Raw genomic sequence first — 24,448 nt, forward strand, 5'->3', positions numbered from 1 at the left:
TGACAAAGCACTGGAACAGGTTGCCCAGAGAGGTTGTGGAGTCTCCTTCTTTGGAGATCTTTAAAACCCGCTTGGATGCAGCCCTGTGCCACGTGCTCTAGGTGACCCTGCGTGAGCAAGGGGGTTGGACTCGATGACCTCTGAGGTCCCTTCCAACCTTCGGCATTCTATTCTATGATTCTATGATCAAGAGAATGAATCCTTCTGGCCTTGGTGGTTGTGCTGGTGTACCTGGGCAATGCTGTTGCTAAAGGAGATGGCCCTTGCTGTGTTACTGATGCAGTGCAGAGCTACCTGCAGCACACTGCTGGCTGGGCCAGGCAGAAACTTCATAAATTCCTGACACTTTGATGTCAGGCTTCCCAATGCCACAGCCTGCCACCATCCTGCTCTGATCTTTCTTGCATCCCTGTGAGAATTCTCAAAATCTATTGTGGTCATGCCAGTTTCTTGTTCATGTGTCCCACCCCACCTCCTTAGAGGCCCATCTTTCCCACAGCATCTATCCCAGGTCCCTCTGCTGCCCATTCTACCTCCTTGGGATCTCCCAGATGAGTCAGTGAGGGAAATTGGAGGAAGCCCAGAAGCTCCTCAGGTCTCACTCATGTTCTGTGTCCCAGTGTAGGTGGCCAGCTTGGACAAGATGTAGGAACATGAAGAAAGCATGGCAATTAGGAGCTGTTTTTCTCTCCTCCTCCTGAGAGCTTTGGGTTTCTTGCTAAGGATGACTTTTGCCATCTTGCTAAAGGATTAGAACGAAAGCCCTCTGAAAAGTTGTTGTGCCAAATTTGGAGGCTCTTTTCGGTCATTAAGGTGCAAGCTAAGGGATTTTAGTGCTGCTTCTAGTGTAAATCTCAAGGCAGCTCCTAGGATGGAGTAGATAATGATCTCTCCTTGATTATTATTAGTGATTCTGATCTTGCTGGTGGAAAACAAATAGAAATTGCACTCTCTGGTGTTATATTTCTTGCTGATTTCTGTTAACTTCTTAGCCTGTAGAAGGGAGATTCCCACAGTGGCATCATCCTTGGATGGGAGGAGAAGAGGGCTGAGAACTTTCTAATATTGATGTTTACTTAATTAGATGTTGGCACTGCTTTCTGAATACTGATATTTAAAGCTGCATCTTCCGACCAACTAATGGCATCCTGATCTTGGTGTCCTGCCTTTCCTTTCTTCTGGTAGCCAGTACAGAGTAGTCATGAAGTGGGTATAGCTACAATCTCAATCAACTTTAAGGTCTTCCACACCACCAGCGCAGAGTGATGRGAGGTGCACATGGACCAGATTGGCTACATGTACCCACTACATTTTTTCCCTTGCACTCTGCAAACCAGAACAGTGCAAACAGCTAGGAAAGAAATGCTAGGAAAAGAGCATGTGTGGACCTGACTTGGAGTGTTTTACACCTCTGCAATTAATGTGGCTAAGGTTTTCCAAATAACTATTGGTTTGGGATTCCCTCAATGTCTGAATGTTGAATGGAATGGGATTTTGGAGAATACCAAATATTTAGCATTTGAAAGTCAGCCAGCAATGTTTTTCATGGCTCTCATAAAGCTGTGTTTCCTACACTGAGTGCATACCCTAAAAATCACAATATGGAAGTTCCTGTAGAAGTAAACATAACTACTAATTCTATGTGGTAACAGGGGGATTAATTGATAAGTTTTGGTTAGCTGATGGAACAAGGAAAAAAAGTTTGGGAAAAGGAAGAAGCTAAAATCTCGAGCTGCTTTTTCACTTGTTCCAGGAAGTTTGCCTGCTACCAATGCTTTGCTTAAATTAGTAGGTAGTTCTCTGTGTGCAAATATTAGGTCAGCAAGAACACCCTCAAAGGACAGAAATTTGAAGGTCAATTGTTTTTATTCTTCACATAAGTTTAAATCAAGTTCAGCAAGGACAAAATGAGGTTGAAAGCATGGAAATGTGTCCTAATGTTGAGGTGTAGTAAAGTGGAAGAGCCTCTCATGTCTATAACAGAAATGTAGCTTGTGTAATTTATAAAAGAATTGGGCAAAACTCAGGAGGCAGGACTCTTGGGGCTAGCCCTGCAGACAACTTGGTCACCTCTGACTCCCACAGTGATGCAATGCTACTGGTGCTAGAGCAGGTGTATAAAGGCAAATTCTGCCCCACGCAACAGGATTGTGAATTGAAGTGAAATACACGAACAGAGGAAACTGTCAGAGTGCCACGGAGATGTCTTATAAGCCACTGAACTGTGAAATGTCTTTTTGCCTCCTCTTTCCCATAGTGTTGTTCTGGACATTCTGACAGTTAAGAAAGCCATAGACTTGAATCTCATTTACAGCAACACGGCTTTAACATGCTCTAACAATATAGAAAAGCCTTGAAATTGGTGTATCTGTAATCCTGGTCCACTTAAAGGTCTTCCTCACTGCCAAAGCTGAATGAGGAGGCCTTAGGATAAACGAGATTGAAGTCTGGACTGTTTAATAATCTGTTTCTGCAACTGACATGAGATGGCCCAAAGTGTGGGTACTTTGCACAGAGGTGACGGAGCCTTTCCAGACAAGACAATCATTAGTGTTGGCTCCATGGATCTGCAGGGTTCATCCTAAATAAACCAAACAAAAAGGATTACCCTTTAGTTTGATATTGCTGGGTATAAGGAATCTCTGCCTAGGGAAAAGGACTTTAACTGGACCATCTTAACATCCACTATCTTTATTCCTAACTATCTTTATTCCTAAGATATTTCAGAGAATTGCTTTGGGCCCTGTAAGGCATGCTGTTTTTAATAGGTATGGAGCTTCTCGCAGGTGCGTCACCCCTTTCTCTATTCTGCAGCTTCTCTCAGCATAGATTGGATGTGTGGGAGGGCTTCATCTCCACTCCTGTACCTGTAGGCCATAGCTGTCCTCAAATGAAATCTGAAATCTCCTTTGGAGAGTGAGCAAAATATAGGCCATGGAGCACGTTTACATGGCTAATTACTATGAATTCCTCTGTCTTTTGAGGTAAGGGGAAATCAAGGACTGCAAGCACATATATACACACGAGTCTTATGTGTACTTGCATGAATTCAGTGGGACGTTGTTTCCTTATCTTGGTTACAAAACAGATGGAATTGCCCTGAGTTGCCTTATTCTCCCAATTCCTTGAATAATTGTACAGCTTCTACCATCCACTTCCTTTCAGATTTTCCTCTGCTGTCCCTAGCTGAATAAAAACTGTTTGTACTGTGTTCCTACTGTCTTACCTTAAATACAAGACCTTGTTTCAGGTTCATTTCCCAAGTATTAACATTCTCCTGTCTCTTTTCTCTTTCTTGCAGGTACCTGATTAATGTCACCTTTGAAGGCAGGAATTTGTCATTCAGTGAGGACGGCTACCAGATGCATCCCAAGCTGGTCATCATCCTTCTGACCAAGGAGAGAAAATGGGAAAGGGTAGGACATGTTTGGTAATTCTCAAACTGCATAAGGGAGATGGAAAATGGAGAAAGGCTCCAATCAAATACTCTTTTCTATGCCCATCTCTACTTTTATCGAGGGCTGACCAGCACTTCCCTGCATTTGGGGCCACTGGTATCTTGGATACCCAAGCTGCTATCTTTTGGCTTGGAGACAGTGGAATTCTGAGTGCTAAATGGTTGGTGTGGCTACAGCCACACTTTGCAATATGTTAACTGTGCTTGATATCTCTGGTCACTGTCATTTACAATAGGATGATGCATTAAGTAGGATGTGTATGTGAGATCATATCGAGTTGCTCAAAGACACAAATTTACATATGTAACTCAAAGAAAAAGCTTAGAAATGGTGTGGATTTCAGTGTTAGCGCWAAGCACCTCCTACATAAATGCCAAGGGTGCATGTTCAGAAGAAACATTCCCAAAGGGTTTTAATCAACTAAACAGGAGGGGTATTTTTAAGGCTAAAAAAAAAAAAAGATAAAAAAAGTGATGGGGTGAGAAATCAGATCAAAAGCATAAAGAAACTCAGCAGAGCACTCAGTAGATATGGAGCAGAGCTTGGCCTGGATGTGATCGTATGTATGGCCTAGAAAGTGCCCCCTTACTTCACCAGTCACAGAAAGCTGTCGCTTCTGATTCTCAACTAAATTCAAATGCAGTCACACTTTTACGCAACCACTCACATGCATTGTCTTGCCTGCCCACTTAGTGAAGGCTTGGGGGCTCCTGTTAGTTCCAGAAGGGGATTGTCCAGCCTACATGAGAATACCTATGGTTTCTCAACTGGGCCGAACTCAACTGAGGGATGCTAGTGAGTTTGAGACATGGGAATTGAAACTGAGATCTGCCTGAGTTTTACTGTTTGTAGGGACCACTTGGCATCCATTAAGCCGGAATTCTTATGACCTGGGGCTGGACTGAAATGAAACCATGATGAACTATATAACTCATTATGAATATGAAAAGCCTGCAGCCCTCACTGAACACAAATGTTTTACCTTGAAGAATGGAGTCTTACTCAATGGATAAAAAATGTTTTTTTTTATCCATTTCCAAAGGCAGCTTTGGAAATACTGATTCAGTCCACTTATGCATTCACTATAGATCAATCTCATAACTGCACACTTTTAACACTAATCATAGAATCATAGACGCTGTGCTTGGAAGGAAGATCAGGTCATTTAGTCCCTTCCTCTACCTGTGGAAAGGATCAACTAGACCAAAAATACTTCTGATAGGTGTTTGCCTCACCTGTTCTGAAAGTCATCGGAGGCTAGAAACTCCATGAAATCCCAAAGCAATCTCTTCCATTGCTTCTTTCTCCTTACTCTAGAAAGTTTTTCTAATGTCTTATCTAGATTTCCCCATCCGCAGTTTAAGCCCATTACAACTAGTCATCTCCCTAGTGGACATAGAGAACTGTTTATTCTCTTTCTTTTTTTATCTTCCCTTTTGAAGCGGTAAGGCTTCTATCATGTTGTCTCCCAATTGTCTCAGCTGTAGTTTAAACAAGAATTTGTTCAGTCTCTCCTAATAGATCATGTTTTCTAGTCTTCTGATCATTTTTATTAGTCTCCTCTGGATTTAGTGAACAGCTTGCTTCTCTGTATAGGTTGATGCAGCTGATTCTTGAAAGGTGTCAAATAGAATATGAGGAGTATGTCTCATGAGGTATATCTAGACAGAAGATTTAAAAACAGGTGTGAAGCCTTCCACTGTCTGAGCAGCACAGATGCAGGTGAACTATTTCAGTATTCCAAATCCATGATTTTGGTTTTTCATCAATTTTAGAAGAAATATCTTCAAAAGCTCACCAGGAATTCATTTTACAGCAGAGCTATAGTTGTCTCCAAGCCCTGATAATGATAAATCTCCTCCTGTGTCCTTCAAACAGACTGAAGCCTCATAGGTCTGGCAACCACAACAACAGTTCTGAAACAGAGCTGCATCCTGAGCTCTTTTGCTATTGTAGCCAGGAGCAATGATTCCTCTTGTGATAAGCAAATATTCTGCATTTCATTCATTTCTCTGTATGATTGTTACGATGCCTTTTGCAAGAAAGTATGTGCCTTCTCACGCTACTTTCTAATTAACTGGTTCATAGAGTTATTGCTTCACCAGCCAGACCTACCTAGGGGTGTTCTGGGGTGTCTAGCTGCCCCTGCTGTACTGATCATAGCAGGGTAGGCATATAGATGATGATAAAGGAGATCCACCTTTATGTCCCTATAAAAGGCTACACTACAGGGATGAGCTGGGACAAGAGGTCTTCCMAGGTGTGCCAGAGGCTCTCCCATAGACTTTTCCTTTCCTTTACTGATTGCCTTTCTCCTCTACTGTCACATGATTGCACATGATGGGGATGCATTTCTGGGTCTGTGATCCTCTGATGAAAGCCAGCTCATGCTCCTCCATGTCTCTCACGTCCACTTCCTGTGCTGAGGCAGGACACTGTAGTCATGTCCCATTAGCTCTCAGCTCCTCCTGTCTGCTGCCTCCCTTTCCTCTTGCAAGTTTTGGTTTGATACAAACCTCTGAGGTCTTCTTTGACATTCTTTCTCTACCTTTATTTCCACCTGTACCTCTATTTCCACCCTTGCCRTCATTATGAAGGAAAATGATAAGTTTTGTATCACTTAAATCACTAGAATGTTCCCAACCTTTCCTTCATGCTGATGCTTCCTTGCTTCTTCTCTCTGGAGTGTCACTAGGGATTCAGGGTAGCTTTCCATGCAGCTGATGACAGCAACCCCCGCTTCATCCCCAGAACCCTTGATTTGTGGGCTTCCTGTGATATGTCTTTCTTTGCTTCTCTCATAACTCCTGCTCATAGCTGGAAGAACAAAGCCTGTGCTGATTAGTTTGGCATAATGCCATTACAAGCCATCTTAAAGGGGAGAGATGGGAAGATTCTGAAAAGACCCTGTTCTGAAAGACTTGTTTTTCCTGCTAACTCTCTGCCTCTCTCACCCTCTCTCCATTCCCACCAAACCACAGTAACAAGCAGGTAAAATATTTGCCTGTTGTCAATCCTGTAATTTTCAGGGTCTGACTTTTGAACTCGTGAAAATCAATTAGTAGCATCCATTCTGCTTTGTCTAGCCAGTGATGTGGCCATGGTTCATGGACAAGCTGCTCTTAGTCTCCCACACCATTGCACATCTTGGTGCTTTTTGGGCTTGGGACCATTTACTGTGACATATTGCCAGTGTGATCTAGTGACTGCAAACTTCCAGTATGTCCTAACTTTGTAACAAGATAAAAAATATTCCTAGTACTACTTGCCACATGCGCTTCCCAGAGGTGTGGGCTAGCATTTCTGTGATTAGATGAACAAGATGAACCTGCAAATTAAAGTGTAAATCGGATTAAAGCGTAATCCGATGAGGACAGTGTTTCTGGGACCCTCGTTTTTCATGTGTGCAGGCAGTTGGTGCGTGAAGCCTCTAGTGGAGGACAACAAACGGAAGTCCTTACAGAGGCACTTGTCTCTTCCTGCAGTCTGCAGCTTTTTAGGACTAATAAACACGAGACACTGAAGAGGCTACAGATTTTGCTATGCAGCTTTCAGAGTGATAAGGAACCATGTACTTATATAGAAGGAGAAGGCAGTGCTGTTTAGGAGCATCTCTTAATGGGTGATAAGCTCAAAAGGAGTAGTGTCCTCTCTGTTGGGGAARAAGATAGATAAGTTTGATTACAAGTCTTTCTGTACATTATAAGAAGCAAGCACTATTATTTCCATGTGTACTTCCAGTGGCAGAAATAATGGGGAGGGGGAGAAGATGAATGAAAATCCAATCAATATTTTTGGCTTTTGTTATGGATCTGTATAGCACTGGAACCTCCATGAAGAACTGATATGAATCATGTTGCCTGTTCTCCAGCAGCAGGAATGACTAGATTTATTTATTTACTTCATTTTCTGAAGAAGACTGTTTAAAAATAAGAGAGGAACAAGAATATAGAGTTGTGAGGTGAAAGCACAACTGAATTATCTTCTCTGAAGGTTCCCCTGCCCACTGCCTTTGAAAAGATGACTAGATTGTTTGAGACAGTTTCTTGCTTGTAATGTTTGGTGCCTACCTGAGCTAGCCTTTCTGATCACTTACACATGCATGCACAGGTACACTTGCCTCCCTCGAGTGGAAGCTATTTCCTTTGGTTAGATTCTGTTCTGTGTGTGCAGCGTTTGGTGTCTTGACAGCGTATCCAAGGACCTCATGGAGGAAATGCTTTTTATCCCACCAACTCCTTTTTTTTTTTTTTTTTTTTTTTTTTGTGGTGAGATTGTTTTTGTCAATCACTCTTGTTTTTGCTAATTTCCCTGTGTACATGGGGATTTATGACTCATTGTCCCTGAGAAGTGGCATAGGAATTTGTTTAAACCTACTCAGATTTAGTGACTGAATTGGTTCCCATAGAACCAGTTTTAAGAAAGATGTTTCAGGATTTGATCTAGCTTTTTATAGTTGTCCAGGATTTAACTGTTTGGATTTATGTCTAATTATGGCCATGTTTATCTTTCACTGGTATCTTTCACTCTCTCCTAGGAGGAGGGCAGCTGCAAATGTAATGCAAAGCTTTCCATATCAGGTGATAAATAGAACAAATTCTATCCTGAAAAGCCTCCTATGTAAATCTGTGATCAAATGGTATCTTTGCTGACTGATCTGATTGGACCATTAGATTAGAKTTCTCCGTCTTGCAGTAATGAGACAGTCCATCTCTTTGACCAAAGAGGACACTAGCTAGGTGTCTCCTCATAACCACTGTATATTATGTCAGTGTAAGCTGTTTACTCTCTTTGCCACTGCTGAAGGGGTTCTTGACTTTGTTTGCTTGGATTCTGGAGTATATTTGTATGATTCATGAATATTCTGACTCTTTTTCAGTAGGCTCTATTCCTTGCCTACCATAAGGAATTCTTACATTGAAACAATGACAGCTTCTTGGAAAGACTCTGTCCTCTAATGTAAATTAGATATTGGAAAATCTGAAGATCTTTATTAAGCAGAGCCCATAGTTCAAATGCCTTCTACCATTTCTGCCTTGGTGTAGCTGATCGCAGTGATTGTAGTTATCTGACCTTAACTGGGATTGCAAATCTGACTCCTTGGACATGGCAAAGCTGAGAACTGTGCCAAGTAGACTTACGCAGTCATGACTCCATCCTCAGAACAAGCCTTTGCTGTTTGTTGTTTTGCCTTTGTGTTCTGGATGCAAACTCTAATCTGAAACTTTCTTTCAGCCAGTTTGCTTGTGTTGCATGGCATGGGAGGTCACTGTTCTCCTTGAACATTTATGCATTTCTGTGCTGTTGTGTCCTTGCTGTAGTGCCTAGCATCCAGTTTGGGACCTGGGACTCCACTCTGCAGGAAGCTGTGTAAATGCTAACCAGAAAAAGGTGGCTCCTACCCCAAAGCAGTTGCACTTTAATTAGAAGACAAAAGGCAGCAGATGGGTACAGATGGACCAACGGGGGTGTATAAGGGAACAATCAGACAACATTAGTCAGTGTGGTAGGCAGCAGGCTTTACACACCAACTGCCTAACTTGTGAAAGGGTTATAGAGCTATAAGGGAGGAACTGAAGTGGCTTTGTGCAGATCTATGGGGACTTCATCAAGAGTGTGAAGGGCTGACAGAAAAAAGCAGCAAAGGTGCTTTTGAGTGCTTTGAGAGCTGCTGTTGAGAAGGTGCAACAACTTAAAATACCCACTGTTGCTGGGAAAATTCTGTCCTTAATGGCTGAGACAATACTCCCGATTTTACAGAGAGCCAAAAAAAAAAAAAAAAAAAATAAGGTAACTCTATAGCTTGCATTGCAGCACCTCCTGTCTGTACAGGGCTGCCATGCTACTGCCAAAGCCATATTGCTTCTAGTTCAAAACACTTCTGCTCTCCATTGGTTCGGAGGTCTTAGTGGTATTTGAGATGGCCTCATGTACCTGTGTCCACGAAGTCCCAGGCAAATTTAAGCAACTATGGAAATGCACCATTCCAGGATGTTGAAAATAAAACCATATTTAAAATAAAACCATATTCAGAGAATAGGTGAGCTTCTGTGGGAAGATGAATTTTCATACACAGGTGCAGTAATTAAATATTCCTCTTGCAACAGAGTATTAATAATCCACACCACAATCCTTGATCAGTCCACGGCATCCTCAACAAATTTGTGAGGAAGACTAACTGCCTTAGAACTGAGACAGAGGAACATAGGTCTTTTTTGTTTGTTTGTGTGTTTTTAATGAAATGATTGAAAACATTAATATTTGTTTTTGTGTCAACACAAAATATTTTAGACCCCAAAATAAAATGTTTCATTTTATTTTCAAGTTATTTAAATATATTTAAACCCTTTTTTAATGTAGGTCAGTTTTAACAGAGAAGTGTCATCGAAATGAACATTTCTAGAGCTTCCATTTTGTGCACTAGCATTTTTAAGCAAAGCATTTCATTGTCAAAACTCTAAGCAAAATATGTTGACATTTTAAAGCTCTTTCTGTTCTTCTTTCTTTAAACCAAAACTATACCCTGATATCAATCTGAAGATAAGACTTACTTCAGAAAAAATTGAGAGAAGTAAGTTTTCTCTGAAATAAGTCTTATCTTCTATATTTCTCTTGTTTCTCTCTCATTTATCAGTGAGCTGAGTATTTGTCAGCACAACAGTTCTTGGTCCAGCTCTACTCATGAATGACACTGGCGTATTATGTGTCCTAATCTACACTTAGCTTCATGCACATCACAACACACTTCAGGTCCCCAGATCTGTTTTGTCCCCATCAGACTAGAAATCATGAGAAGGGGCTAATAGCAGAGAGTATGTAAATCATTTGCCCAAGTTATTCCCTATTACTTTTAGTGATCAAAATGTGAAAAGAAAAAGAAAAGAAAAAAAAAACAGTCAAGAAAAGTACAAGAACTTAGCARGTTCATAAAAAGATGAGGGCAAAGAGGAAGTAACCAACCAACAAGAGTCTGGAGGACACRCTATTGCAGTTTCGGCATAAGGAGACTTGCAGAGAATTAAAGTGCCCATKGGCCTGTGGGTGAGTTTTCATCTGTTCAGTTGCATTTGCTTGAGGATGTGTCTCGTTGTCATCTTTACTTGGCCTGTGAATCTTTTACTTTTTCTATTTTTACATTTGATGAATATTATCCACAGAAAGTTTTTGTTTTCTTTACACTGGACTTGAGAGAAGGGAAGGGCTGCTGTGTCATGGATTACACATTCAAAGCACTCCAACTTTTTCTTTCTTTTTCCTTCYTTTGTTTTTCATTATCTTCCTTCTTCCCTCCACCATTTTTTGCTAGAGCTTCGTTGCTTGCAGTTTGCTTTTTCTGCAGGAGACGTCTTTGACCAGGTTTGCTTTTGGATGTTTATGAAATTAAATTTTCTTCAGATGAAATTGCTCAGACTTTTATTCAGTAAGGAGTAGCTCGTTCACTATGTCTTTGGTTTGATTTCTCTTCTCTGGTGTTGGTTTTGGCTGCTGTTTCTGTGCTCAACTCTCACACGCTCCTTGATCTAGGTTTGAATCTTCGTTGTGCCCTGTTAGCCTGACTTCATGCTGTCCTGTGTCTTGGCAGTTTTTTTACTCCACTTGGACAGTATTTACCCCCATGGACTGTTATGTGTTAACCTCTCTGCTGCTCTCCAAAGGTACCTATGTATTAAAACCATAGTTATCAATGAAGCTACTGTGTGCTTGAGTTACTTATGCTGCTCATGAACTCTGGCATGCATTTAGTGTCATCGATTTGAGCATGCAATATGTTCAGTGTCGTTTGTTTTCCCTCTGCCTGAACTGTGTTTTCCCTGAGTCTATATGTTTTTTCAGACTGCCTTTGGTAACATTAAATCCCAGGACTCTTTCATTGCCTTCCAGTGATGTCTCAGTTGCTGTCACTACTCTTTGGCCTTTCGTCCTCATGAAGGGGTCTGGCACTTTCTGACCCGGGTTTATATCAAAAATGTGCTGGGGGGCTTGTGCTGTCTTCTGCTGAGTCAGGGGTTTGCCAGGCCTATTTAATTTCCTTCTGCCAGGCTAGTTGTAGTCTGCAATGTCTCTTGCCATACCAAGTCTGGAACATTGTTTGACAACCTTTTTCTTGTTCCTGTTTAGCTTTTGATGCAGTCTGCATTTTGTGTGACAGCTTCTGGTACGTGTTTCCTTTAGGTTTATTTCCTCAGTGACTGTACGTTGTAATCACTTACATTTCTGTTGTTCCTTTCTTTAAGAAGGATCCTAAGTACTTTACAAAATTAACATACAGGCAACATTTCACTCTGAGTAACATTCAGCTATTTGTGAGGTAGAATGGATATTGGCTCTTTAATCATGCCAAACAGCACTGCATAGCAGTCCAGGATAAGAAAGAGGAATCTTGGCTTGAAGGAGAGGAGGAATTTTTAAATGGGCTCTGGTCAATTTTGTCCCTAAGGTCTATTTCAGAGGAAAGCAATATGGATCATTAAAGACCAGGAGTGACAAGGCCCTTGTCCTTCTTCTTCCAGAATATGATGCCTGAACTTCAGAAATACAGTGAGAGGAACAAATGATCCTCTAGAAAACAAACAAACAAACAAACAAACAAACAAACAAACCAAAACAAAACAGCTTTGGATCAATGAAAATATTACTTTTGGTCAGATACAAAGGATTAATTTTGAAAGTTTTACTGCTGTGAAATCTGGATTTCAGTGTTTTCATGTAGACTCACAGAAGTATTTAGGTACCATTTGTACAGCTGAAATGCAGTGGAGAAGGAAATGACAGTATCTCCCCTCATACCTCAGAGTCTTGTTAGCCAAAAGTGAGAACTCCTAAGTTAAGGAAGATCTGCACTCATATACCCTCTACTGACCCTGAGCCTGTCCCTTTCAACACAGGTTGAAAACTGAGATCTTTGTCAATTCTTAGGAAAGAAGTCTAAAATTCAGAATATGATTCTTTTTTTTTGAAAGATGCTATTCCTTTTCCACTAACTGCTTCCAGTGTCCTTGCGGATGCTTGTCTGAATCCAAAATTCCACCAGTTTTATTAATAGTGACTGATAACAAGATTCTTTTTTTTGTGTTGAATAGAACATTTTGATAAGTGAAAAAATCAAAAAAGCAAACAAACCTGAGTTTAGATTGAACCAATACCTTTATTTTTCTTTATTCTGTATAGTCAGGCACTGCTTTGATATTTTTTTCAGCTTTAATCAGAACACCACCTTGCTCACTGCTGTAGCAGGCAAGGAAGCACGAGGAAGGGAGAAGTGTGCAATGGGGCAGCTCCCTTTCCCCACTGCTTAACATGGGGTGCATATTACTGCAGGCAGTGCTGGTAGGGGGCTGCAGATCCTTTTACTCTCCCAGTAAATAAAACTTCTCCTGTGGTTATTCAGAGAGAATAGTGTTTGCTGCTAAATCACTTGTATAACCTGGGTGCACTGGAGATATGCTTGAGGGTTCCTGGTCTAAGTGGTGTCATATGGCAGTCTCCTATTCAGGGTGGGAGAATGGATAGTAATAGGGAAAAATAGGTTAAAAAAAACCCCCACTTTTTTGGCAGTCTGCTATCTGAAATCAACTCTTTACCTGTTTGCATCATCTGAGGTGTTTTACATCTTCTAATCTCTTATTAGGATGGTTCAGGTCACTTCTTTCAGGCTTTTTTTTTTTTTTTTTTTTTTTTTTTTGTTCTTTCTTAGAAGTGGGAGTTATTTGCTTTCCTTCTTAGATGTGTGCTCATTTTCACTGAGGCCAGAGTTCTTTGTATTGCTGCATTTAATTATGTTTGCTTTGTAAAGACTTCTGGGATTATGGCAGCATGTCATTTCTGTAGCTTCTCTCCCTCTGACAAGAGCTGCCTGTGGACACTGTTTTCCTTGAGCCTCTGTCTATAGCAGTATGTATCTGTAGGTTCCTAAAGCTCAACATCATGTCTCTTTTTGTATAGATGGTTGCTGTTCGAAATCTCAACTTTCTAGACAACTAAGGATCAGACCTGTAGTGGACTATGTGTCTGTATTTGAACAGTTGTTCTCATCCGTGCTGTCTCCTRTGTTCTGTCCCAGAATAAACTCTGTGCATGTATATTTTCCTGTTCATTGCCTAGACACCTTGCTCCAGCTTGGGACTAATGGAGAGAGTGTCTTACAAATAAAGATTAAAAGAGAACAGTCTTGTGAAATCTGCACTAAGGACGCTCTGCATTAAGGAGTCCCCTGTCTCAAATAACTACTCTGAAATATTCCCAGGGTTTACTGTGCAATGTTACTTGAACTTTAGTTAAAAAGCACTTACTGTAGGTAACCAGCGTCTTCCTGGACCATTGCCTGGTTGCTGAGGATAGATTTTCCCAAGCTTACATTTTTGCTAGATAGGGAATATGTTAATTTTATGCAAGCGTTTGAAGGATATAATCAATAAAGGAAAGGAAAGACTTCTTCAGGACAATCTGAGTGTAATTAAAGAGTAATGGGATGGCACAAAATAAAATGTATTTAGATTGAATAAGAGGTATCATAGGACTCTTTTGAAAGAATTGTCTGAGGAACACTAAGATCCTGCTTACTGGGATTGTTGAACAGAGGACTGGACAGAGCAAATGTGAGGGTGGTGGAGAGAAACTGACTGGAGAGATATCTGCATTTTTTATTTTTGCTGTTCCATTTCTTTTTGTTCATTGCTCAATGCGGCTAGCAGCACACTACCACCAGGAGAAATATTTCCTTTCCCAAATATGCTCTTCCCCCATCCACATTATCTGCCCTCCTGTGAGTGGGAGTTTAGAAGAGGTTTCCCTCAACTTCTGCTTGAAATAGGACCCAAATTTGTGCTGTGAAACTGTGAGGAGGCTGAGAAGCCATTTATTACTCTGATGAGCACAGCTGGGCTCTGCGCTATCCACCCTGTGCTTGTGCGGGTGGAATTTTCCAGGAACTTCCCCCCTCCGTCGCCACCATCACATTGCAAACTTCAAGAAAAGCAACTCATGAAAATGCATTCTTAGCACACAGCTGATATGGTCAACATCTGGCTTCAAAATAGAGTATTGGGGGAGATTTGAAATTGCTGTACTTTGAAAAAATGACTTGAGGTATTTATAGGTATCTAGCAATACAATTTAATCTTTTTCTGTCATGTGTTTCCTATACAGTTTATTGACGAATGCTTCAGAAAGCTAAATAATGCGGAAAAAGAGCATGAAGAGGGGTAGGTATGGGAGAAACTAGTCCCCCACAATTTTAGTTAGAATCTGAAATGAAAAAAACTTGTGAATGGAGGAATAGGTATCTGGCAGTCCTCCTTTAGAAAGCAAAACTTAGCAAAGAGGGCAAGAAAGAGAGCGGGACAGCAAAGAGAGACATCTGCTTTTATTGGTTGTGGGAACAGAAGTATGTGACCAGTAATGAGTAAGGTGGAAGAAGATGAGTCCTCTGAGCCTGGTCTTGGAGGTTGGCAGGAGCTCAATGGAGAGCTTCTGCAGCTCCCTCATTGAAGATACAGCATGAATGGGATGATGGGAAAGGACCATTTGACCTTCTGGGTTGTACTGGGACAAAAGAAAACTTCAGCATGTTGCCAGGCTATCTTGTGCATAGGCATTTGCTTAGCACCAAGCCTCACTTGGGCAGCTGGGGTGCTGTTTGGTCCACTTTTGCTAAGCAGGCAGAGAGCTTGAGACCACATATAAAGGGAGGGGATACTCATAAAATTGGACCAGTAATCAGTGGCTTCCCCAGTATAGGGCCTACACCTTCTCTAAAAAAGGAGCCTGCAGAAGTTAACCTCAGCAGACATAGGCGAGGACAAGTCTGCATCTGTTCAAGACTTCCTCTCTGCATCAGAAGTGCTGTCTCTCTGTTGGCACTGCAGTCCGAAGGTCCTGCGTATGCTCTGTGTGTTTGAAGCCAAGACTCATGCTGTAGCACAGAGCCAGCTGTATTGGTAGCCTGTCTGCTGCCATGGCTCAGCCTTTTGAGGTAAGAACATTCCCTWTGGGCTGTGCAGACAGGGCACTGGAAGGGGATCTTGGAAAGAGGATTGAAGGCCAAGTAGGAGAAACCTTGCAGAGGTCAGAACAGTCTGGAAGAAGCCCTCAGATAACCAGCTGGTGTACTGGGCTGTGAAGTGCCATATAGAGAACCACGCTGGGCAGAATGGGTGTTGCAGGCAAAACTGTCCAGATTTGGGGACTTTTACTTATGTAATTCTTTCTCAGTTGACATAAACCTTTAATTATTGGTAAAGGTATTGAGAAACCAAGAAGACATGAACAATTGAAGCAACACTTAAGGAAATGCCTTTCCTCTCTGCCCTAGTGTGGGTCCCCCCATGTGCTGCTGTCCCTTGGAACTATTCCTGCTCTACTGTAGGTCCCTCAAGTGCAGGCCCTCAGGGATGACCCTGTGCTGGCATAGATCCCTCACAAGCTGCAGTCCCTCAAGGTGTACCTCCTATGACCACTTTTCCTCCTATGTCCCACCTTCAGGTTTTCACATATCTTCCCTTTAGTGTGTCCTTATCTTTGCCCTCCACAACTCCCCTTCTTTATATCCTCTCCAGCAGTTACCACCCTTTCTTTGATAGGGCGCTTGACTCTGTGAGGTTATTTGAAGAGCTGTTGGTGCTGATGTGCTACAATGCACTTAAGGATAGGGCCTTAGGAGAGAAGGGGCACATATCTATTTGAGCAAGTCCCACTGAAAGTGACTTGTAATCAGATTAGTTGCAGAAAATCCTCAGGAACTTTTTTTTTTTTAAAGGAGGAAAAATAGTGTTTCAGTTAAAATAAATTTTTCATATGAGGTGCATGTACTGGTCACAAGTCAGTACAAATTGATTTTTTTTTCCTCAGATTTTGGGGTAATATTTTGAAATTTTCCATGAGAAGTAATGTCAGGGGCCTCCTCGTATTTATATTCAAATGGATATTTCTGTGTGTTTCAGGAAGCCAGAAACATGAATCAGATGATTCTGGTATTAAAAAAAGAATGTACTCTTAGCCAGTGCACCTCCTTCAGAGGAAATTACCATCTCTCTCTGCTCCAGAAGCTTCTGCAGTGCTAAATGCAAAGCTGTGCAGACATTGATAGGAATAACTGAACCTTGATTTATAAGGAAACATCTAGGGCTGAATAGCAGCTCAAGTTCAAGGTCATGGACAAATCTGAAACTGCATCTTCTATATCAATGAGGGTTTATGATTGCTATGGTGAGCAGAAAGTACATCAGAAATATTTGAAGTGAGGTATAAGAATTAATGAAAAAAATCTATATTTCTTCTCAACTTTGTCAGATGGGTTCTAAAAATTAAAAAAAGAAAAGCGGTGTCTCTATTTTAGGAAAGCTTCTCTTACAGGCCACCTGAACACCATCCTCTAGAAAAGTGTCATTCAAGGCCTCTCCCCTTTCTCCGTTTGCCCTGCATTCTCTCCCTCTCCCATTTCTTTATTCCAGAATTTTCTTCACTGCTGCAACCCAGACTACTCAGAATTTTACTGATGCTGCAAAAATGCTAGTGCACTTCCTGAACCAAATCCCCTTTTTTGAGGACTCAAGCARCAGATTTGTTCCCTAGTAGACTGGCAATGCAGTTCTTGCCTGGCTCTTTATGTGAACTGTGCAGTTCTGGGGAATCTACRTGCTCTCCCAGCATTGTGCTTGCCAAAAGTGCTGGACAGGATTGTGGTGCAAAGCTCAGCAAGGCCAGAACGTGAAAACAACCAAAAGAAAAGGAGAAAGGACTGGAAGAAGAAGAGTTAAAACACAAACTTTCCTGATATCTTTGTTGAAATCAGATTGATTTCATCCATGATTACAGACTCACTTTTTGTAGAGAGACTAAAAGAATGTTAGAATGTTGCTGTTATTGGCCATTCATTTYTGTAAGCGCTTTGCAGAACAGAGAACTCCCATGCAACCAATCAACTATCTACCTGCAGAATAATATTGATAGCACTAGAAAACTGTAACTGGCTTCAAGGATTTTCTGATATTTCCCTTATCTTTGTAGAAAGAGGAAGAGGCAGGTTACTAGCCTCCTGTGAGCAAGTCTAGGAGATATTTGTGAGGAGTTATCTTTTAAAATAGACAATCCTTCTTTTTATCAGTCTGCCTGACATGGGGCTTCCTTGCAGGGAAAGGTAGTTGCTGAGATATCTGTTTGGAAGAAGATCTGACAACCCCTGGTTTTCTTCATCCATTTCAATTCAAGTTTGAGAACCTGTGAAGGTTCTAATAATCAGAATTCAGATGCTGGAGAACATGCATGTCTTCTCTAAACACCTCCATTCTGTTCCCTTTACTAATGGGATCATTTGAGGTATTTGCCTGTTTACCCAACTGATCTGTCTGTTTTAGGGGACAAGATCTACATGTGAATACATGTAGATCCTGCAGCAGTGTTAGAGTCTGAGACTTGATTGAAAGAGGACACAAAATTCAAATTCAGGCCCTTGAAAGGATCCTGGACACCTGACCTGCTGTTATCAAGGTCTCTCATTTGATTTTGTATTGGATGTGCCAACAAGCATTAGCACACCAGTTCTAAGAAAACATCTTTGTATTGATTTTACTTTACATGTTTTATACTCTTGCTGCTCAAATTATTACCTCTGTTGCTACTGAGGTGCCATAGAGCATCATACAGAACCCATGCCTAAATCATATGAATTTCAATGAATAAGGCTGTTGCACTGAGCATACAGTGCATCTCTTTTTCAGTGGTGGACCTACCTTCTTTTTTGCTTCTGGGTGCAGCTGAAGGTGCTAAATTTGCTCTCTAGAGGCATCTTTGGCTCMTCATCCTAAGTATTTTGGAACTTTATGCTTCAACCTGGATTGAAATCAGGTAGGTTAATTGAGCTAAAAGTCTGTAGATTTGTAACTGTAGCTTACCAGTTGTGTGATCTTGGTGCAGGGTGCTGGATGCTGATATTTGCCTTTTTCCATGCCTTTGGCAAAATGAAGACCAAGGTTGTKGACCTTTTAGACAAGTTGCACTGCCTGCCTGTTTGCTTAGGCTGTTTCTGAGGAGAATGTTTGTTGCATAGGGAGGCATTGGTTATATTTCTTCCTTATGGATTGCAGAGGTCTCTAATGTCATTTTCTGACCTTGTGTTAATTGGAAGCATTTTCATGAGTGTTTTTCAATTTTAGTGCTATTGCACTTGGAGAGATTGAAATAATACACAGTATAAAATAGGGGATAAATAAAATCAATGATCTTACGAGATTTGGCAAATGCTACTTCTGTGGTGCCCAGAGCCACCTTGTTGGCTAATAAACTATTTGTCCTTATTTCTCTGGCTTCTCTTCCAGAGAACGGATCCTCTCAGGAGCTCTCTCTCACACGCACTGATCACCAGAAAGGCTGCAAAGGATWAAGAGTCAGGGCAGTGATCAGAGGGATGCACACTTTGAGTGGAGAGGATGCAGGAAATTAGGAAAGGGTGATATTTGGAATGTACAAAGTGGCAGAAAAAAAAAGCTGAAGAATGTTTTGACCCTTTTGTTAATCACCTTAGAAGAAAGGAAAAGAAAATTGTGTCTCATTAGGGGAATGCTTCTGATTTCCCTAGCAGGAATGTTGATGGGGTGTGCAGAGCTTCTTCTAGAAGTCCGAGGAATGGGCCTTGCTCACTGATTGTAGAGTTCCTCACACTCCTAGGCTGCAGCAGTACATGAGATCGTTTCCTCTGTTTTGCTAGTAGAGCAGCAAAATCACAGCCAGCTGAACCTTCTGGCTTGTGAATGGACTGATCCACCCAGACTGCTGTTGTCAAACTATGTCATTGAAAGAGATGTTTTCCCTTACTTTTCCATTATATTGTGGTCATCTGGAGATAGCTGAGGTCCCGTATTCACTTTTATGATTCTTCTAATGGGAGAATAGTTTGGACCAAAGTTCACAAGGAGGTCCCTTGGCTCTAGCAGATTACTAGATTCAGGGGAAATCTCTAAAGTCATCTAATGCAGTTCACTAAATTCCTAAATTCACCTGAAAGAGACTGAATTTTACTGACTTTGCTTTCCATCCACAATCTTTGACAGTACGTTTTACAGTGGGGCCTATTCCTACAATAAATCAGTTCAAGGTTTAGTGTTCAAGAATATAAATTTCCTCTTTACTCCCATTCCGCCCAAATTAGTATATTTGAGAAAAGCAAAGTGTTGACATTTTGCAATTCTCTGTCCCGAAGCAATACCATGTATCAGTAATCTTCAGGCCTTGGGCAAGAGTACTTTGCAGCATGTGTTGCAGCAGGATTTAATACTGAATATTGTCAGGTACAGCTACCTCTGCAAAGTTGATGCTGGACTGCATAAGGTCCTTTTGGTAGTGCTCCTTAAGTCTGCAATGAATGATATTGCCTCTACCTCATGTGCCAAGGACCAATTCCCTCTTCTACCATCTCTAGCCTGTGACTAATACCTCATAAGAAGATAGAAGAGGTGGAGCTATCCTTGTGTGACAATTTCCTCTGCTTCTTCTTGATGCTGGGTCCAGACACTAGCTTTCCTGTCTGCTGAGAAAGACACAATCAGAGAAACATCAGTGGAAATTAAACCATGGCAAAAGAAAGAAGTGACAGAGGGAACTGTTTGAAAGAACATGTCAGATCCAAAATATCTCCTTCAGTCTAAGGCCTCTGCTATTGAACTTCATGGTGAACACAACCCAGGGGGCTTTCACTGATGATGAAAAATACTTTTTTTTTTTTTTGCAGCTGCTAAGAAAGCTCTACTCTATACTACAGGCTTTTCTGTCAATGACTATGAATGTAGAATCTCCACAGCAGGTTACTGGTTCATTGTGTTTTCATGTTGGCAATGAATGATGTGGGAGACTTCAGGGTGGTTTAAGATGTATTGTCCCATTTTCTTAGTAACAAGATAGGATGGCCTTTGCTTATGCTCTCTGGAGAACAGAGTTTGATCACTAGGATGTCATTCTAGCTATTTAAGTGTCCAGTGATTTGTACTCAGAGGAAGAAGCCTTGTCTCTAGAATATTTTAGGTATATGATCCCCTGAGACTCAGGAAAAGAAATGTAATTTTGTGTTAGAGACAAGCACTGTTCTGGCAGAATTTTGTGATGAAAATTTCTTTCTTTCTTTTTTTTTTTTTTTTTTTTCAGAATTTCTGTTTCCCTTAAGCTAGAACATCAGAAAAATCAGATTTACTTGAGGAATGGCTTAACATCACTATATGGACTGCATCATGGGCTAGCCTCCCCATAAATATTACGGCTTGGAGGAAGATAGCGCAAGATTTCAGTTCTGGGATGATGCTTTTTTCCACCCTCTTTATGGTCTTGTCTCTGCTATCTGGGATATTCAAAGGCCAAAGATCTCAGGCAGACAAAATACTAGATGTGRGCATCTGATGTGGCAGTCTTGTATCCTGCTTGACACTTCTCACCACTAGCTCTAGCTTGCCTCTAGCTCTTGCCTACTGCTGCACCTGATGTATAAAATACAAGCACAGAAACAAGCCCTTAGCCTGCCCGTGAAAGGATGTGGGAATGTACATGCCTGTGTTTCTTGAGAAGTTCATTTCATGAGGTTGGAGGGCAGGTAAAACTTGTTTGCAAAATATAATCTGAGGGCGATAGGTGAGTGATGCATGTGCAGRGAATTGTAGATGCACTTTGGGTACTTGTGATTAAGTTGATGCATGCAGAAATGTTCTTTACTTCTCAGGGATCTACATGTGTGGGTTAGGAATATTGGTTCTTGCAGTTTGTGCTTCTTTCTCTGTGTGCGTTTTGGTTTGGGAAAGGTGGTGACATTCACTCTGGGTGTGTGTATGCAGTTCTGTGCTCTGTGTGCTGTGTCTGGATCTCTCTATATTCTTSTTCTTTCATTTCACTGTCAGTCATGTTAGTCTTGTGCAGAAAGTGCACAAGGCAGAGCTCACCATGACTGAATGGGTGTGTGATAGTCACGGCCAATCTTGTGTCATTCCTTACGGTGGCTCTGTCCCTTGCTAGTAGCACAGGTTTCAGAGGGATGTGCAAATTCTGGAAAATGCTGGTATGAGGTGACTTCTAGGTCTTCCTTTTACAGAAACATAACGTTCACTTCTGAATTCAAATTGCTACTACCATTTAGCTCTTCATAAGCCTACCCTTAGATGTGAGGCCAGACATATCAGGAATCCTAGTGTCTTTCTGTGTGAAATAGTAGGGTGAAATACCTCAGCGTCTACCATCACCTTCACTTCTTGATTCACTTCACAGTCTTGATTTATAACTTCAATCATGTGAGTTTTTACCACTTCCAAAACTCCAAGTTGTTTATTTGTTTCTAACCACTAGTATTCAAACTCTGAGTGTTATTCCTGATCCTGTGAATGCCCAGTTTTCTCCTGATCTATATTAATCTGTATCCCCCACTATTGCACTGTGACAGCAAGTTCTGCAACCTGATACATCAATGTGTAGAAAAGTATCTTCCAGGTCCCAGAAGTCCGTGAGTCTGATCTTAAAAGAAGGTAATAAAATAAAATAAAATAAAATAAAATAAAATAAAATAAAATAAAATAAAATAAAATAAAATAAAATAAAATTGTAACTATTGTTTAAAAGTCTCATATATATAAAAAAAAGAGAGACTCTCATATGGTTTCCTCCTATAATGAGCAATTTTACACTTCAGACATCATACATTGTCTGTCATAATGGTGTTTAGTTTTAGTTCTCCACCACTTTATCATTCAGAATGCCTTGCCTTTGGGAAATTGTTTTTTCAGTTCAGCATGCTGATGGAAAGTTCTGTTCTTTTGACATGCTTTTGACCCAAAGTTTATTTAAAAGCTCAAAATTATAACAGTAAAAATGACCAAAAAAAGCCCATAGAATTCAACTTTACTAGATATTTTTCAAGCTATACTATTGTGAAGAATTTTTTTTAATAAAAGATGTGCTTTTCAGTGCTTCGATAACACCAGTGGGTTAAATATCTAGTGGGATAGATAGTGGGTTAAATTTTGGCTTCATGCTTTTTCATTGTCATAAGTGACTTTTCACATCTGAAGAAATCTATTTGACAAATGGAAAAGTTTTGAGCAATTATGAGYGAATGTTGCAGCTGTTCCTTGAGATTCATTCTCATTTTCTGTTTTTGAATGTGCATCAACTGTGAATCTCCTGAGAGAACTGTTCTTGGACATGCAGCTTTTGGAGAGGTTTACTGAGTCAAAGCAATGATGAAGGTAAAAACAATGGCGATAATAGATGGCAACYTGAGCAACACTGAGTGCATGGGCTTATTCTGTTCAGGACACAATCTACAGTTGCAGATCAGTGAGAAGATACCTATTAATAGGTGGAAGTTTGAAACTTGGAAGTGTTTAGGGGTAAGGACTTACCTCTTAAGTAGGAGCAGATACAGGAGATGCTTGGGATGTTTCATAGTCCACTGAACTTCCTTCTTTCTCTTTTCTTCCTCTTCCCTTCTCACTGGCTAGGTTTCTAAGAGCAGTCCAGCTGGGACTGAGTGAGATCTGCAAACCAGCCTCTTGTGCACTCTCCTAAATGCCTTTTCAAGCAAGCTCAATAATTGATGAACACCTGGGTCCTTGTCCGCACTGAAGAGTGCATGTGGTATTTAGAACACGAAAATGCTATTTGGCCCTTCAGAGCTCATGCTTGGAACAACACCATTTCCCCAGGACACCAGTTAATTGTTCTCAGAGTAGTTTAGAGAAATTTCCTTCCTCCAGTGGTCTCAGCTGCTTGACTTCTAGCCTAGAGCTGCATCCTGCTTCCAGCACCAGACTGCTAACTTCCACTTGGCAGTCCAGGATGCACTCGAGCCTCCTTCTTTCTCCACTGGCCTACAAACTACTTTCTGCCTGCTGCTGTCCAGCCTACCTTCTGTCAGAAGTGAAAAAAGGGCAGCAAGCCTCAAATCGTGTCCCAGTTTTCCATATCACAGAATACCACCTTGAAACATTGCACAACTCGTTGCGTGCCAGGGGCTGGTTGTTCTACCTATGTGTGGAAGATGCACTGACACAGCTGTGCTGCGAGTGCAGGGAAGAGTGGGATGTCAGGGTTGAAATGTGTCAGAGGAGCTGGAGAAGGAGGAGGGGGAGTGGGTGAGAACTGTCGTTTTGCAGAAGCTGCAGGCCATCAGCTTCAGTACCTGGGCAAATAGACTTGATGGGGTGGGCAGGTTGGAGTAGCTGGGGGTGCTGCTGAGCAGGGAAGAGGCATTTTGACAATATTTTAAGTGTAGAGTGGGAGGAGGAACTAAAATAGTCAGAGGTGATATAGATGGGGACTAAGGTACTGAACTGTCTGTTGCTGTGAGAGGCTGAAATGGCAGGAGGTACTGCTGGTCAGGACTGTAGGACAGGAGCCTCCTGCATGTTAATACCAGCCTCTCGGCTGCTGTCAGCATGACAGACTTGCTCAAGGGCAAAGGTGAATGTTTCCCAAGACAAGGTAACCACTTCCTGTCCTCTGTTGCAGCAACACAGTTCATACACACTGTCCCTTTTTTTTTTTTTTTTTTCCCAAGGGAAATTTTCTGCAAAGGTGTCCTACAAGCTCACTGCTCTGGAAATGTATCTGTAAACCTCGCCCAGCTAGTATCTGTCAATATCCTGGAGAAACACGAATGCCTGTCTACCAAAAAAGGGCATGAAAGAGAATGAAAGGGGAAAAATCTTGGTATTGTAGATTTATGGAATCACAGTAGTTTAACCCTAATGGTCAGAGAAAAAAATATAAAATATTATCCAAATTTCATGTCAGAACCTGGACAATAACAAGGAGATGTGTAAAAATCCATCTGGATTTGTCGAGAGCAAGTCATGTCAGACCAATGTAATATCCTTTTATGACAGAGTAATAGTCATTGGAAACAAAGGTGAAGCTGAAAGGGTCATTTGCTTTGACTCCGAAAAGCTTTTTCACTGTCTCTGTCATTGCATTTTGTTAGCAATCTAGAGAAAAAAGGTCCCGAGGAAAGCTAGTAATAAATACTC

At 41.2% G+C, this 24,448-nt stretch overlaps 1 protein-coding gene across 1 annotated transcript in view; it reads left to right on the forward strand.

Moving 5' to 3' along the window:
- Positions 1 to 24,448, forward strand: part of GRIN2B (glutamate ionotropic receptor NMDA type subunit 2B) — a 168,836-nt gene that overhangs the window by 92,666 nt on the left and 51,722 nt on the right. The window contains exon 3 of the mRNA XM_026040405.1: positions 3,302 to 3,416. Within this exon, the coding sequence (XP_025896190.1) occupies positions 3,302 to 3,416 (115 nt within the window). The remainder of the gene's footprint in view (positions 1 to 3,301; positions 3,417 to 24,448) is intronic.

Source organism: Nothoprocta perdicaria, unplaced genomic scaffold (assembly GCF_003342845.1).
Source record: "Nothoprocta perdicaria isolate Ctin4 unplaced genomic scaffold, notPer1 scaffold_256, whole genome shotgun sequence".
NCBI lineage: Eukaryota > Metazoa > Chordata > Aves > Tinamiformes > Tinamidae > Nothoprocta > Nothoprocta perdicaria.